General features: G+C 39.2%; 2 protein-coding genes across 2 annotated transcripts in view; one reads left to right on the top strand and one right to left on the bottom strand.

Moving 5' to 3' along the window:
* Positions 1 to 5,611, top strand: part of NT5DC1 (5'-nucleotidase domain containing 1) — a 121,090-nt gene extending 115,479 nt beyond the window's left edge. The window contains exon 12 of the mRNA XM_027088195.1: positions 3,888 to 5,611. Within this exon, the coding sequence (XP_026943996.1) occupies positions 3,888 to 4,003 (116 nt within the window). The 3' untranslated portion in view covers positions 4,004 to 5,611. The remainder of the gene's footprint in view (positions 1 to 3,887) is intronic.
* Positions 5,612 to 11,246: 5,635 nt separating this feature from the next.
* On the bottom strand, positions 11,247 to 15,284 carry TSPYL4 (TSPY like 4). The gene has a single exon (XM_027088162.1). The coding sequence runs from the start codon at positions 15,191 to 15,193 to the stop codon at positions 13,949 to 13,951; it is 1,245 nt and encodes a 414-aa protein (XP_026943963.1). The 5' UTR covers positions 15,194 to 15,284; the 3' UTR covers positions 11,247 to 13,948.
* Between the last annotated feature and the right edge of the window lie 1,447 nt (positions 15,285 to 16,731).

Genomic DNA, 16,731 nt, shown 5'->3' with positions numbered 1-16,731 from the left:
GCTTGTCAGTATTGATGAAATTCTATACCAAGTAAAGATATCATTAAAGAATAAAAGAAAAATATTTTTAGACAGACAAAAATGGAGAAAATGTATCTCTAGAAGACCTGCACTATATAGAAAATACTAAAGGGTCTTGTTCTTCATGCAAAAGTGAGAATGATCCCTCTTGGAAGACTGGAGATGAAAGAAGTGAATATACAGCAACAAAAGGATGTATGAATAAATTAAAATGAATATTTACAGTTAGAAACAATTTTTTAAAATCCTATGGGGTTTAAATAAAGAATTTTAGGACATATAGCACCAATGGCGTATAAATCACAAAATGGGACAGCTGGAGTTAAATGTGTTCTAACATCCTTTATTATATGGCAAAGGATGAGAGTATGTTAGATATTAAGTCAAAAATGCATCTCGTAATCTCTAAGATAACTACCAAAAGCACTGTAATGATACATGTACCGAACTAATTATGTAACATAATTTTAAAAACCCCCCCCAAAAAAAAATGGAGAGAAAAATGGGGAGAAATGGATGCAGAAAGTTTGAATATCAAGATAGAAAGAGACAATACCATGTTAATGGTAACCAAAAGAAACTTAGAGTTAGCTCTATTAATGTGAAGGAAAAAAAAATCCCTTAACTGAAAGAGAATCACTTCATAATAAAAAAATTCTGGTTTCAGAAATAGTATCACTGAAAGTCCGAGGTATTCACCCTCTCTTCTCTCAGGTCAGAATTTAATCCCTCCCTGTTTTCTCAATACCAAGAGACTGCTGAAAAATCTACTGTGCTTTAGAGGGGTATGTTTCTGCTTGCTTCTTAGTTTCCTGAAGTTCCCTTGAAGGGCTTGAGTCTAGAATCCGGTTCTCCACCCCTTTGTTTATAGCAGGTTCCAGCCCCTCACCTTTTGTGTCTGTAGCCCTTCAAGACTGCCAAAATCTCTTCTGGTTTTTCTGCTGCTAGTAACTGCCTCTGCCCCGCCCCCAGCCAGAATTCTGGTGCCTAAAGGGAAAAGCTGTGGCGGAATGTTGGCTCACTTCACTGCTGCTTGTTACTTCCCAGGAAGTGTTTGTCCTCGGGTCTTACTTGCCTCTTCAACTCTCCAATAACTTCACTCTGATGTTTTTATTTTATCCAGCTTTTCTAGTTGTCTCAGCTCCAATTCAGAAGTGGAAGTCTACTTTTTTTTGAACCTCAGATTCTTCTTCCTTAAACTGGGTATACCACCCTCACAGGGTGGATATGAGAGAAAGTAAAGTAAGATATTTATCTGATATTTATTGGTAGGATGATGATGACCCTAAGATATGTGTGACCTTCCAAAAGGTCCATCCTCTATGCCATTATACAAATCCAGTATGTCAATATATCTGACTCACTGAAATAATATCTCATTCTCACCAGTTTCAAAAGATTGATTTTTTTTTCATTTTGTTCCATGCTTACACACATAAAATTAAAGAATATATTTCTTCCTTTCACATACAATTTTCCTATTAAAGAAATGGACCCTGTAACTTGAAGGGAGGGACTGGCCCAGGACTAAACTATTATTTTCAATTTTTTATATTTCACTCTTTCTTTCCTTCAAAGTGACTCAAATTTATAGTGAGAGAGTAGGGTTGTGTGATTATAGAAGTCACTGAATTATTCTCAAGTACCTGGATAGAAACTGTTCAGTGGGATATAGTTGTGAAATAGTAAAAGAGCCAAGGAAAAGTGACTCTCCATTATTCCAGGATTTAAATATTTCTCAAAAAATGGGAAAATAATCCCCTGTCTTCTGGGGTAATCACTTCTCCTTAAGGAAGCAGTAATAACATCTGTGGCTCCCATTTTCACTTTCCAAAAGCTTTCTTCCTCAGCACCCGGGAAAAGAATTTGGCAGAGCCTTTGTCTTCTAACTTCTCTTAGGACAAAATACTTGGACTCACCAGTAGTCAAACAAAGCTAAAGGAGTCGATTTGGGGTGGGGGGGAGAGTTAGAGGGTTGGTAAGTTATATTTGATTTGTCGATTTTGATGTCCAAGACATTGCCTCAAAAAGCAAAGTGTTAGTCTCTCTTTAACTTAGCACTCATTGCTTACGATCACATTCTCATAAGGAAATTATATCTCACACAGAATTTGAAATTTATTATTTCAGTAACATATTCAGTAAATTTGGATAGTACTGTGTAATTGACCCCCAAGTAAGAAAAACGGCTGAAAGAAAAATGGTGTGATGGTCATGGCTTTAGACATGTTGAAGATAGGATCTTTATATAAATGTTATCCTGCCAGTATCTTTAAAAAAAAGTCCCGAGAGTTGTTCTGTTTCTCTATGTGTTGTTTTACATTGAACTTACTGTTTAAGAATATTTGTTCATTTTGGTTCTCTTCATTTAATTATTAGATAATGTGGTTGATATTATGGTGTATTTAGTACACAGAGTTTAACAGAACATCATTGTGGTAAACAAGAATTTGGTTCTTTGTCTACCATTCTCTTTTCTTCCAAAATGCACCCAACAGTGACTTTTCTAAGACATGCAAATGTCTCCCTCTTGTTGAATACCCAATCTGGACGTACTTGTTTAAACACAATAGTAATCTGATCTCAGTTGGGCTATTCCATACCCAGATTTCTTAACCTTAGTAGACTTTTTCTGCTACCTGGGAGAGAGAATAAAATTTTTGTTTTAAATGAGATAGGAAATGAAAAACAAACCTGATATTCCCCCTTTTTTGTATTCATGTAATGTTTCTTTATTCGTCAATATTCTGTTAGATGTGGTTCTCTCATTGACATTTAAATGCTTAGGAGGTATTTTTATAGATGTTATAAAAGTTTGCAATATACATTACCATGATGGTTGGTTTATAAGCATTTTGATAATGTAATCATTTTAACCTTGTAACAGCTTTTAAAACATTTACTTTAGGAAGTGTGTAGGAAATACAGAGAAAGAGGTGGCTGGGTCAGCTCACAGCCTGTATCATTTTTGTGGCTTATAAGAAATCCAGGACCTCAGATGCACTATTTTAGAAACTCAGTTTTTATCAATGTACTTTCCAATGCCTTTTAATGAGCCTTTTTAGTGGCTCAAAATATGCTCCAGCTAATTTGAAGCAGTGAAGACCAGTGAAATTCACTAATACGAATGTTTTTCTGTTTATAGTAATCTTAGCTTTCTCTGGCCTCAGAAAGGCAGTGTTCCTTCTGCCCAATCATTAGCACTAGTTTTCTCCTCATAAGGATTAACTATTTGGGTCTTAATAACTCTTACTGGCATTTAATATAAAGTATAATTTTTATGTTAGTATCATTTTCAAAATACTGAGTACTACCAAATAATGTTTTACTTGTGAAATTTGTGAAATAAGGATGACTACCCAGTATCTGCATGTGTAATGACTATCATTACATGACATATAACGTTTCACTTGTAATATTTCTGGTAATGGTTCTTTGAAGAGGCTTGGGAAGAAAATATCTGAAGGCTAGCTTTTGAGATACTTATATTGAAGATGTCACAGCGTCCCACCATCAATAAAGTATGAATTTTATGTTCTCTCCCCCCTCTTGTGGCTGTGTGTTTGTGTGTGTGCGTGTGTGTGTGTGTGTGATGCTTATCATATGGAAAAAGTTGCCATATTGTGCATATTAGAATTCTTATTTAGCTAAGCATTCAAAGATTATTCTTAGTAACTATTACTAAGGGCTATGAAGATTATTAGTTCTCATTTACCAGTTACATCATGCAACCTATCCAGGTGACAAAAGAAATAGTAAAATTATGAAACTAAAAATGTTTTATTATCAATGACTATCAAATTTCGATTTGTTTATATTTATGAAAGTTCTTTTGAAATCTGCAGAATCTTTTTTTTTTTCCCCAGAATTACCCCTGGACTACAAATTTACAAGTTTCTCTTCAAACAATTCAAAAACAGCAGGCTATTATCCAAACCCTCCATTGGTCTTATCAAATGATGGGAAACTGACAACCAAATAAACTATGTTTACTGAAAAATGAAGTGAAGAACTATATGTACAGCAAATGTACTGTAAAAATGTTAATTTTCAAAAACTACTGTAAAATGCTTTATAGAAACAAATTCTTAATGAAGTGACCAAGAAATCGGTATGTTTTTCCATAGGTCTCCTTTCTATAGAGATCATCTTGATACCCAACAACTCTCATTATGTTAAAATCTCAATATCTTAGAACTGAAAAGAATCTTACTAATATTTTCTATACTAGCAGTTCTGAGATTAGAATCACCTGGGGATATACATACATACACATGCATATTTACACATTTGCCTAGACCAGTGGTTCTCAAAGTGTGTTCCCCAAACCACTAGTGTAGCAGCACCTGCAAACTTGATAGAAATGCAAATTTACAGGCCCCATCCCAGACATACAGAATCAGAAACTCTGGGAATGGGACCCAGCAATCTGTGCTTAATTACAGTGTGGTTCACACTAAAGTTCAAGAACCATTGACTAGACCATAACCTCCAGACATTGGTTTAATTGGTCTGGGGATACAGATGAGCATTGATGTCTTTAATATGCCCCAGGAAAATGCAGCCAGAATTGAGAACAACTGATCTACACCTGTCGTTTCAACTTAAAGTTCAGAACACCAAGTCTAGTAAGATTAAATTATTTTAACTATGCTATTTTTGTGGTTACCAAAGCAAGGAAGTAGACATGATGTCTTCTGAGACTACACAGCCATAATGGGACAGGGATGATAGAGAAGCCAACTATTTCAGCCTCCAATGTTACCCATTAGGGTTTTTTTCCTCCCTAATAATGTTAAAGGCTGTTTACTTCACTCTAAGGCTTGTATTCTCAGTGGGGCAAAAATCGGTTCTTGGGGTGAAAAAAATCTTAGTATAACGCAATGGATAATGGTCCTCCATATCTCAAGCCTACTCAATAAAATCTTATTCCTTAGTATTAATTTCTCTCATTAGGGAGAAATGTAATTTAAAGTTAAATTTATTAAATATTTTTCTCCTAGGGCGGGGGGCGGGGTGATAATGAAAAGAGAGGTTGAGAAAAATTGCTTTAAGAGGTTTTATAGTTATACTACAATCCAGGATTATTGTGTTCGATGTGCTAATGTATAGTCATATTAGTAGCTGTTTGCTGCAAGATGTTTGGACCCAGATAATGTTTACAATATAAATTCTTGGCTACTCTTTATGCTGTAATTTTACCCTGTCCATCATGGACATATCAGAAAACACTGGTCACCATCATTTTACTTGGATTGTAGCAGAGAATTTAACGTATTGATGGATGCAATGAAGTTAAGTATTTTGTTAAATTTTTAAGTGCTCAGATAATCCCAAATATATTGTGGGGATGAGTATCTCAGGGTAGGTAAACAGTTACTGATTTTTTTTCCTCAAAGTCAGTAGCTTTCTTCAATATCTACTAATAAATGTGATTGTCTTTGAAATTGAATTCCAAAATCTTATTGGAATATAATAAAGAGCATACATAATCAAGCTTAGGGCTTAAGTGAAAGATGCTGTTTCATGTAAACTTTCAGTAGACATTTGATTTCTTTTAAAAATAAAGCTCTTTTTCCTTATGCATGTTTATTTTGTCAATGGCAAAGAATAATACATCTTTAAATGCTTATAAACTGCTCTTGTTAATATGAAAAATGCGAACTCCAAGGTAAGAAGTTAATTGCATTTTTTTGGCCACTGAAGAGTCAAAAAAATTCACTCAAGTCAGAAGTTCTAGTCCTACTTTTACCAGCAGCTACCAAAGAAATCTGAACAAGTTACCACCTAATCTGACCTTAGTTTTTTCCATCTTGTGAAAAAGATGGTTAAGAGTTTATATCCAAGTTTCCTCCCACTTTTCTAGCAGAGTCAGTCAGTGCTTCTGTTGGACTGTAATTAGACTTTAAAAATTTTTTATTTGTTTCTAAAAAGTGTTTCTAATTGTATATGAAGAGTAAAAATAATCATCAAAAATGGTATATTTAAAATTTAAAAGAGAATATTAGAGAAGAAAAGCTGTATATTCTTTAATAAAGTTACATGAAATAAGAAAGCAGGAAAATTGTGTTAACGGACAGAGGACTTAAATTTAATATTAGCATACAGGCCTATGAAGCCACCATCGTCCTGATACCAAAATAAGACAAAGACACTACCAAAAAAAGAAAAGTACAGGCCAATATCTTTGAAGAATATAGATGCAAAAATTCTCAACAAAATATTAGCATACCAAATCAAACAACACAGAAAAAGGATCCTACACCACGACCAAGTTGGATTCATCCCAGGGTCACAAGGATGGTTCAACATACGCAAATCAATCAATGTGATACACCAGATCAACAAAAGAAAAGACAAAAACTACATGATCATCTCAATAGATGCAGAAAAAGCTTTTGATAAAATTCAACATCCACTCATGATAAAAACTCTTACCAAAGTGGGTATAGAGGGAAAATATCTCAACATAATAAAAGCTATTTATGACAAACCCACAGCCAATATAATACTCAATGGTGAAAAGCTGAAAGCCTTCCCACTAAAAGCTGGAACAAGACAAGGATGCCCACTCTCACCACTTCTATTCAACATATTATTGGAAGTCCTAGCACCAGTAGTCAGACAAGAAAAAGAAATAAAAGGTATTCAAATTGGTAGGGAAAAGGTAAAACTGTCATTACATGCAGATGACATAATACTATATATAGGAAACCCTAAAGACTCCACACAAAACTACAGGAGCTGGGGCTTCCCTGGTGACGCAGTGGTTGAGAGTCCGCCTGCCGATGCAGGGGACGCGGGTTCGTGCCCCGGTCTGGGAAGATCCCACATGCCGCGGAGCGGCTGGGCCCGTGAGCCATGGCCGCAGAGCCTGCGCGTCCGGAGCCTGTGCTCCGCAACGGGAGAGGCCACAACAGTGAGAGGCCCGCATACCACAAAAGAAAAAAAAAAAAACTACAGGAGCTGATAAACTAATTCAGCAAGGTAGCAGGATACAAGATTAACATACAGAAATTGGTTGCATTTCTTTACACTAAGAATGAAATATCAGAAAGGGATTGTAAACCAACAGTCCCCTTTAAAATCGCATCAAAAAAAAAATACCTAGGAATAAACCTGAAAGACTCAGCATATAAGGCAGTGAAAGACTTACATGCTGAGAACTATAAAACATTAATGAAGGAAATTGAAGATGATTCAAAATGGAAAGATATCCTATGATCTTGGAAGAATTAATACTGTTAAAAGGGTCATACTACCCAAAGCAATATACAGATTTAATGTGATTCCTGTCAAGTTACCCATGGCACTTTTCCCAGAACTAGAATAATCCTAAAATTTTTATGGAACCATAAAAGACCCAGAGTTGCCAAAACAAGGAAAAAGAACAAAGCAGGAGGCATAACCCACCCAGACTTCAGACAGTACTACAAAGCTACAGTAATCAAAACAGCGTGGTATTGGCACATAAGCAGACATATGGATCAATGGAACAGAATAGAGAGCCCAGAAATAAACCCACACACCTAAGGTCAGTTAGTCTTCGACAAAGGAGGTGAGAATATACAATGGGAAAAAGACAGTCTCTTCAGCAAGGGGTGTTGGGAAAGTTGAACAGCTACATGTAAATCAATGAAGTTAGAACACATCCTCACACCATACACAAAAATTAACTCAAAATAAATACTTAAGACATGACACCACAAAACTCCTAAAAGAGAACATAGACAAAACATTCTCTGATGTAAATCATACCAATGTTTCTTGGTCATTCTCCCAAGGCAATGGAAATAAAGGCAGAAATAAAGGGACAGAATCAAACTTACAAGCTTTTGCACAGCAAAGGAAAGTACAATCAAAACAAAACACAACCTACGAAATGGGAGAAAATATGTGCAAACGGTGAGACTGACAAGGACTTAATTTCCAAAATATATTGGGTTGGCCAAAAAGTTCGTAACATCTTACAGAAAAACCCAAACTTTTTGGCCAACCCAATACAAACAGCTCACACAACTCAACAACAAAAAGCCCAATCAAAAAATGGGCAGCAGGGGCTCCCCTGGTGGCACAGTGGTTGAGAGTCTGCCTGCCGATGCAGGGGACACGGGCTCGTGCCCCGGTCCGGGAAGATCCCACGTGCCGCGAAGCGGCTGGGCCCGTGAGCCATGGCCACTGAGCCTGCGCGTCTAGAGCCTGTGCTCCGCGACGGGAGAGGCCACAACAGTGAGAGGCCCGCGTACCGCAAAAAAAAAAAAAAAAAAAAAAGGGCAGCAGAACTAAATAGACATGTCTCCAAAGAAGACATGCAGATGGCCAACAGGCACGTGAAAAAACTCTCAATGGCGGTAATTATTAGAGAAATGCAAAGCAAAACTACAATGAGGTATCATCTCACACCGGTCAGAATGGCCATCATTAAAAAGTTTACAAACAAATGCTGGAGTGTGGAGAAAAGGGAACCTTCCTACACTGTTGGTGGGCATGTAAGTTTGTGCAGCCACTATGGAAAACAGTATGGAGGTTCCTCAAAAAAACTAAAAATAGAATTACCATATGATCCAGCAATCCCACTCCTGGATACATATCTGGACAAAACTATAATTCAAAAAGATACATACACCCCTATGTTCACAGCAACACTATTTACAATAGCCAAGACATGGAAATAACCTAAATGTCCATTGACAGATGAATGGATAAAGGAGATTAGGTGTATACATATACAATGGAATACTACTCAGCCATAAGAAACAATGAAATAATGCCATTTGCAGCAACATGCGTGCAACTAGAGATTATCATACTAAGTGAAGTAAATCAAGAGAAAGACAACTACCATATGATTATCACTTATATGTGGAATCTAAAATATGACACAAATGAACTTATCTACAAAACAGAAACAGACTCACAGACATAGAGAACAGACCTGCGGTTGACAAGGGGTGGAGCTGTGTTGGAGGGGTAGAGTGGGAGTTGGGGTTAGCAGATGTAAACTATTATATATATAGGATGGATTAACAATAAGGTCCTACTGTATAGCACAGGAAACTATATTCAATATCCTGTGATAAACTATAATGGAAAAGAATTTTTAGAAAGAATGTACATGCATAACTGAATCACTTTGCTGTACAGCAGAAATTAAGTACAATAAAATAAAATATACAATTAAAAAAAATTTTAATAAATAAAAGTCCTTTTTGTACATTTACTCCCTTCAGTGAAGGGAACAAACTGCTAATTTCATCTGGCAGCAAACTTCAGGAGTATTTTAATCTGTAACTATGGAATTCTGTATTAATTTAAATAAGTGATTTTTAAAAAAACCCTTCAAAGACCATCATGAATGGGTTAAGAATAACCTTCAATTGAATACCCATATAAATAGGGTTATGCCAAATTTAGTACAGATGGCTGTGATACAGTGGAAGGTACCCTAGCTTGAAAGCACAATTTGTGATTTGCATCTTAGGCAATTTAGTTCAACTTTCTGAGCCTATTTTCTCAACTGTTTAAAAGGGGACAGTAAAACTGTCAGGATTATGAAGGTAACATAAGAACAAACATGGAAGTACCTACTGTCACCTCAGATCTCTTCAGATTGTCAAGCCAGGGAATGCATATCTGATGCAAAATTGGGTATCGAAGGCTTAAATTGTGACTCTATGAGACTGGGAACTCAATGATTAGGAATATCGGTCATTTATGGGGGGTTTGTTTTTAATGATGAAAACTGATGTAAGGAAACGTGAGTCAACTGGATGGAGGTAAAGCAGAAGCAAAAGCAGCAGGAGGAGTGATGTGGAGGAGTAGGGGGCCTGGTAAGGAAGGGCAGAGAAGATTTTGTGGGTGTCTGGCCTGAGCTGAATACCCAGAAAAATAGAAGAGGATGCCAGGGAAATTATGAAGTATGCCACTATTAATCATAGGGCAATAATGGCCCAAGCAGACCAAAATGGTAATACTTCTTTGGTGAAAAGGATGAGAGAAACTCTTTAACTGGTTTGGAGGTCTGATTTAAGAATAATTTGGGTCTAGAATTGAGGAAGAAAAACAAAAAGGCAATGCAAAGAAATGGAGCAGGGCTTTATGAGTTAACCGATCGGGTGGTACGTGAATCCTAGACAATGTTAACTGAGTCTAATTTTATTCGACTAAACAGAACAGAAACCATGTTAATCTGTAACAAACGAGTAGCATCAGCCTACTAGAAAAATGAGTACTACTGGTTAGACTAAAGCTGATAGTAAACCAACAAAAATGATTTTCTGATTATATACAGAACAGGACAAAGAGATATGCTTGAAACAGATGGTGGACAAGGCAGAAATTAATCACTGAATTGAAAAGGTAAAATGAACATTGTATAGGGAATTTAGGACTAAGATAGGTATAAAACATGCAAAAGAAAACTTAGCTCTCTAATACTTAAAGTTCTCCAGGTCTAGAAAAATTATACTTCAGCAAATAGAGCTTGCAAATAAATATTGCACCAAGAGTCAGCAAGTCTGTTTTAACTGTATGTTTAATTAACAATCTCTAATTCAAATCAGTAATTTGGGGGCATTTATGTCAAATCTTTGTTTAGATGGCTAAAAATATTCAGTGATTCATTTATGGAGACCTTGCAGCATTCATTGTTCTCTCTGCTAGAGAGAATGCGGAAGTATGTATCTCCCAAACCTTCATGTAATAGCTGCTGAAAAGCAAAACATTACTGGTAATTGACATTGTGATGTCTGATATCATGTTTCTAGACTTTATATCTGTCATAACTTTTTTGTTTTTCTTTCTTTATAGAGCACCACACTGTTGTAGGAAAACAATTTAAGTAGTACTTAAAGAATATCCAATGATTAATTCTTCCAAAAGTCTATCTTAAGCTCATTAAATAAAAGAATCAGCCCAAGGTGGGACATAGTTAACATAAATATATAAGTAAACTATTATGGGGCATAGAGAACAGTTTTCCACTGAAAACAGTATTTTAAGTGAGGGACAAAAATCAATATATGGTGTTTCAATTACCAAAACCTACACTGACTGTATAGGAAATATGTTTATGAGTATGCACTTGGGCTTATTTACCATTTTTCACACAAAAAATCTTGGAAGGTGCACTATTGCCTTTTTTTTTTAAGGTTCAGGATGATACTTACTGTGACGACTTGATAACTTTAATGATTTGCCAACCACTTATTAGCCTAGACAAAACAGACAAGCCTTATTTATTTTTATTTTTTGGTGAAAACAAGAAATACAGCAGAGTAACAGATTTATTTTTCCTTAGAGCACATAGGAGAAGACTAAAGTACTATCTTTGTTTAGTTTGACAGAGCAATTCTACAAGTACTTACACTGGTTAGGAACATACGAGGTCAAGTACAATATTTACTGCTAGGCCAAGAAATATCAAGACGACAGTTAGGTTTTCTGTTTGAGAATACTTCCACAAGACAGCACAATTTCAAAGGTCACATTCAATTATATTTCTAAGAATAGAGCTATATAAGAAGAGAGAACAGAACAAGCTGATATATTAGTGAATATTCACAGAAGTCTTCATACTGCACAGGAAACAAGCCTGATATTTTTGCACACATTCTCAATTACAAGCAAAAAGCATGCCTGTAAATGTCAATTTTGCCAGAAAGCATAAATGGAGAAAGGAATTAACAGGACTTTACTCAAACACAATGAAATAAGGAGCATACACCATTAATCGTTCACATATTCTAAAATAATACAAAACATTTAGACTTGCATTTTTGTGTACAAAAAACTACTGGTGAATTCGAGGAGTTAGGAAAAACTGAAGAAAAACGAACTCCTCCCACCATCCTCTTTAAACATCAACCACTTTCATTCTCCCACCTCTCCTGGGAAAAACCTCAGGGGCCTCCCCTCCTACCCCTGACCCTACAGGGTTCCAGTCTTTCCTGTTTACCGTCTCAAGCCCAATCCACAGCAAGCTCATTTGTTTTCTGAGCTTTCAGTTTCTACAGCCTAGGACACCTTTCCCACTGCTCTGTGTCCAGACATCCCAAGCCCCGCAGAGCAGACTTTCACACACCCCCTTACCCCCTAGGAGGGAGGCTTGGCAGCTCCCACAATGCAGTCTGCAGCCCGCTCCCTCATTTGTTAGGTCAGAAGCAGGGAAGGAAATGCAGAAGCTGAGGACTGAGAGCCAAGAAGGCCAGGCAGTAGGATGGAGGCTGTGGGACATCAGGGCAGTCAAAGAACAGTACAGAGGACACGAGTGACCCTCAAAATGCTGCCTTGGGGTTATTTCTAAGTGGTCCAAGGCCCAAAAAAGAATTTCCATGCTTAGAAAGGTGGAGTGAAACTATGTTTTGATTGCCTTGGATCACAGCCTGCTCTGGGTCTGTCTTGAAGCCATTACTGTGAGGCCCTTCTGTCTTCTCTTCAGCTTCTCACACTAAAGCTCAAGAAAACACACAGAAGGTTTTGGTAAATGGATGAGTAAGAGGATGGGGTTGTCAGAGTTGGCCCCAAAAAACAATGCCCATAAGTAGGCAATTAACCTACAGGTTTTCCTTTGAAATGTTTAGACTTTGCTAAAGGAAGTGAGGTGGAGACATGAGGGCAGAAGACAGCAATAAGAGATCTGGAGTCTGATGCACAGTACCTTTCTCCTTCTGGACACAATCAAAGGGAGAGCAAATTAAACAAAAAGCCTGCTTTGCCAGTTTTCTTTTCCGTTTCTGAGCTGTAACTTCTTCTGAGAGGAAGAAGCGGTGCGGGGGCAGGGCGGGGAGGGAGACAAAGACAGAGACAGATGTATAACAGGCGCCACAGACTAGAAAGACCTCTTCGTCGGTGCCCCCGCCCTGGCAACTTTGTCATGTTCATAATGGGTGCGGGAGGGGTTGAGAAGGGGATGCCTAATAAAGTTGCCTAGATTAAGGGTGGTTTGTCAGCTAGGGCTCAAAAAGGCTAACTGCTTGAAGGGACCCCCCCCCCCCCCACCAGCTTTGCTTTGGACGCTGTGATATTACGACTGCCCAACCTGCCTGACAGGGTTTATGGGTAGCCATTTGGGGGGCAGGGAAGGGGATAGTTCCTGTGTGCTACTCAGGAGCTTAAGTCTAGAGATAGTTCCTGAAGAGGAAGGCGATGGTGCCTGTGCAAAGCTCATTCAGAAGGCTGAGTGCAGGTTCGGGTGGGCCATATCATAGGCCTTCATACTCACCAGTATGTGATCACAATGCAGGGTGCCCAAAGGCATAAGAAGACCAACATGATAACACAGAACACCTGTCATCTGTTACCTCATTCATGCCTAGTAGCCACCCACCAGCCAGCTGCTGATTCTGCGATAACCAGCAGCGTGGATAGCATGGACCCAGGAAGACAGTTGGAAACCAGTTACTGGTAGCCTGGAATGTTCAGTTTGGGTTGATGACTGGCATCATCTACATAAGCTTCATCTTGCAGCAGTGAAACTCAAAAGATCTTGCCACAGAGTACATGGGTATCAGGAGGAGAGCCTGCATAAAGTATGAAGCCCAGCTAAGTATTTGCAAAGGTATATCAAGCTTCTTTGTGGTAGACAACCACTTTAAAAACTGGGAGAAGGCTATCGTCAGACAGAGCCAAGGGCATGCAAAAGAAGGGAGTGCATATCTACAGTATCATGTGCTTGGCATAGAAATAGTGGAAGGCCGTGCACTTGGAACATGTAACGATGCAGAACAGGAGGAAGGCTCAGAGGACGAAGAGCATAGGCATATAAGCGATTATCTTGCCACTGATTTTTGAGGATTTAGAAGGACAAAAGGACAAAATAATCCAGTGTGAAGAGAAAGTAAATGGAAGACTGCATGCTGTTGGCTAAGCACAGGTCCAAGAGGAGGTGGTAAGGAAACTTGTGCAGGAGCTTCTCACGGGGCAGGAGTTAGCCGGACTGGAACCTGAAGGTCCTGGAGCTCTCCACTGGCTGCCTTGCTGGGTCTCGAAATCCTCTGCGGGGCCCATCACCCATCAGGTAGTACTGGAGGGGATTGGGCCACAGTTCTGCTTTGATAATCTCTGCAATCCTGTCGAATTCTAGGAGGCTATGGTCTGAGAACCAGTTGAAGAAACTGGGAATAGTGTTGCCTTCCCGGTTCCTGTGGATATGGGACTGGGGGTCTTGGCCCCGGTGCCAGCGGATTGGCGTGGAAAGAGACACCACCCGGCCAGAGGATCTGCGTTCATATTCCTTGACAAGCCCCTCATTTCGGAAGTAGGGGTTGCTCTGAAAGATGAACTTGAATTTGCAGCCTGCTCTGGGGTGTTTAAGCTCCTCCACTTCCAAATTGATCATGTACCTCATCATGTCTTCATCTTGGCCACTGATCATAGGTGACAGCTGGGGATGGTTGCGGAAGGCAGTGACCCAGAAACCTGGGATATTTTGGATGATAAAACTTCTGCGCTGCATATGGAGCCTTCGCATGCGGCCAAACTTGCGCTCCAGCTGAAGGAAGGCCCTATCAGCCTGAGCATTTACATTTGACAGCTCCTGATCGATGGCTTCCAGCGAATCCATGCAGTTATTGATCTTCGGGGCCCTGGCCCGGGCCTCCTCCTTCGCTCCTCCTACCACCTTTTTCTCCTTCTGCATCACCTTCTTTTCCTCCACCACCGCCTCCACTACTCCCTCCTTTTCCGCTGCTGCTGAAACAGCGCACTTTTTTGTCGTCATTTCCTTGGCTTTCGCCCCAGGCATTATCTGAGACCCCAACCTCCCTGCGCCACAGGCTTCTAGAGCCTTCTCGACAGCAGGGCTGCGCAGCTCTCTACGCTGACAGCCATTTTTCTGGCTATTGTCGGCTGCCACCGAGGTGGAGGCAGAGGCTGCTTCCATGCCCTCGGTGGAAGCAGGAGCCTCTTTCTGGCCCGCTTTGGTCGCAACGCGGCCGCGACTCCCAGCAACCCGAATGCGGAGCGCAAGGCCACAGCCCGCGGGGTCCCGGGGCGCGCCTCCCTCTGCGGCGGTCTCCAAGCCGCCCTCACCTGTGTCCGCCATCACCAGGGTGGCCCCGGTTTCCTCGCCCTGACACTGCTTTAGGTCCGGATGTCCCGGGGCATGGTCGGGAGTAGCGAGACCGCAGGTTTTAGAGACAGGGAGGTTGTCGCCCTCATCCAGGCCGCTCATTTTGGTAGAAGTCAGACCTGCAGGAGGAGAAAGTCCGTTGTCCTCCGCCGAAGCCGCGCTCCGCCCCTCGCACCACCCCTCTTTTCCGCTCTGAGGGATGCTGCTATGGCAACCGGTGACGTTCGGCGGTAGCGTCTCAACCTCGCGCGAGAGTTCGTTGCGTCTTATGATTATGCTAGGCTGTCAAGGGTGTTTCTTTGTCTTTGTTACAAAATGTTATGAATTTCGTGAGTCTGGAAAAGATTTGACTTGCATAAATGGATACAGACCAAACTCGAGCAAGTGAGAACCGTGTGAATGTGGATTTCTAAGGCCCTGAATGAATTTCTAAGGCACCTACTGTCTTATAAAATACTTAACTGCTAAGAAAGGTTATTGTCTATTCAGTTCAGCTCATGGGGCTTCTCTTGTATAGTAAAGTGGATTCAGCAATTCGCAGCCCTTCTTTAACGTACGGATTCATTGCTGTTACCAAAGAATTGAGATGAGCAGGTTTTGATTTCTAAGAAAAGTGTTGCTGTGTTAAATGTGATGATTTTAAAAAATCAAGAGCAGCTAAAAGGGAAGTTTCTCTCATTCTAAGAAGACATAATAAAGGATTATTTCAGTTTGCCTTACAGATTTTAAAGTATATGTACTTTGGCAAACACCTTTGAAGCAACTAGACAATATTTTCATTTTCAACTGATGTTAGTAACAAAATGTATTTTCCTCACTTAGAGGTGACGCACACACGTGCAAGGGTGCAAATTCAGCCATTAAGCATTACTGGAAGAAACGTAATCAAAGGGGATTTTAATTTCTGAAAGTATACATATTATATAGTGCTAACCCTCGGGCTGTAATCGTAATCTGAAGAGTTCCTGCTTCAGAATGCTGGCATGAAGCCAGCAATTCTGCCGAATTTTTCTTCTGTGATAATTCACTGCAGGGCAGAAGCCATGATCAACTGTTTGCAGGCACCGGAGCTACTAATTGTCTTAATTAAAATATTTTAAGTAACATTTAAAAAGTTAATGTTAAAATATTTGAGTAAGAAAACTTGTTTATTCGGGTCAGTTCGTTCTAACATTTCATTTGATAGTGTTATCACTACTATCTGTTCTGTTTGTTGAAGTGTGAAAATACTGCTGTTAATCCTTAGGAAAATGCAAGAAAAAAGGAAAATTTAAATTTGCATATTTTTGTTTAAAGTCTTAAATTCATATTAGAAAAATGATTATAACTCTTTGTAATAGAAATTCCACTACAAAGCACCCCAGATTATGATCACTTTCAAATAAGGACTCAGAAGAGATTCCAGTTATATTTCCCCTCCCCCCACCCCCACTGGTAACCACTAGTCTGTTCTCTATATCTGTGAATCTGCTTCTTTCTTGTTATATTCAGTAGTTTGTTATATTTTTAAGATTCCACATATAAGTGATATCATACAGTATTTGTCTTTCTGTCTGACTTCTTTTACTTAGCATAATGCCCTCCAAGTCCATCCATGTTGCTGCAAATGGCAAAATTTTGTTCTTTTTTATGGCTGAGTA

The sequence above is a fragment of the Aethalodelphis obliquidens genome, unplaced genomic scaffold (genome assembly GCF_003676395.1).
Source record: "Aethalodelphis obliquidens isolate GAN/ISIS:26980383/991018 unplaced genomic scaffold, ASM367639v1 scaffold3, whole genome shotgun sequence".
Taxonomy (NCBI): domain Eukaryota; kingdom Metazoa; phylum Chordata; class Mammalia; order Artiodactyla; family Delphinidae; genus Aethalodelphis; species Aethalodelphis obliquidens.
The sequence above is the reverse complement of the archived record's forward strand: the minus strand, read 5'-3'. Positions and strand labels throughout refer to the sequence as shown.

Bases quoted from the DNA above. Each gene is read 5' to 3' on its own strand.
- TSPYL4 (XM_027088162.1), bottom strand. From the start codon at position 15,193: ATGAGCGGCCTGGATGAGGGCGACAACCTCCCTGTCTCTAAAACCTGC.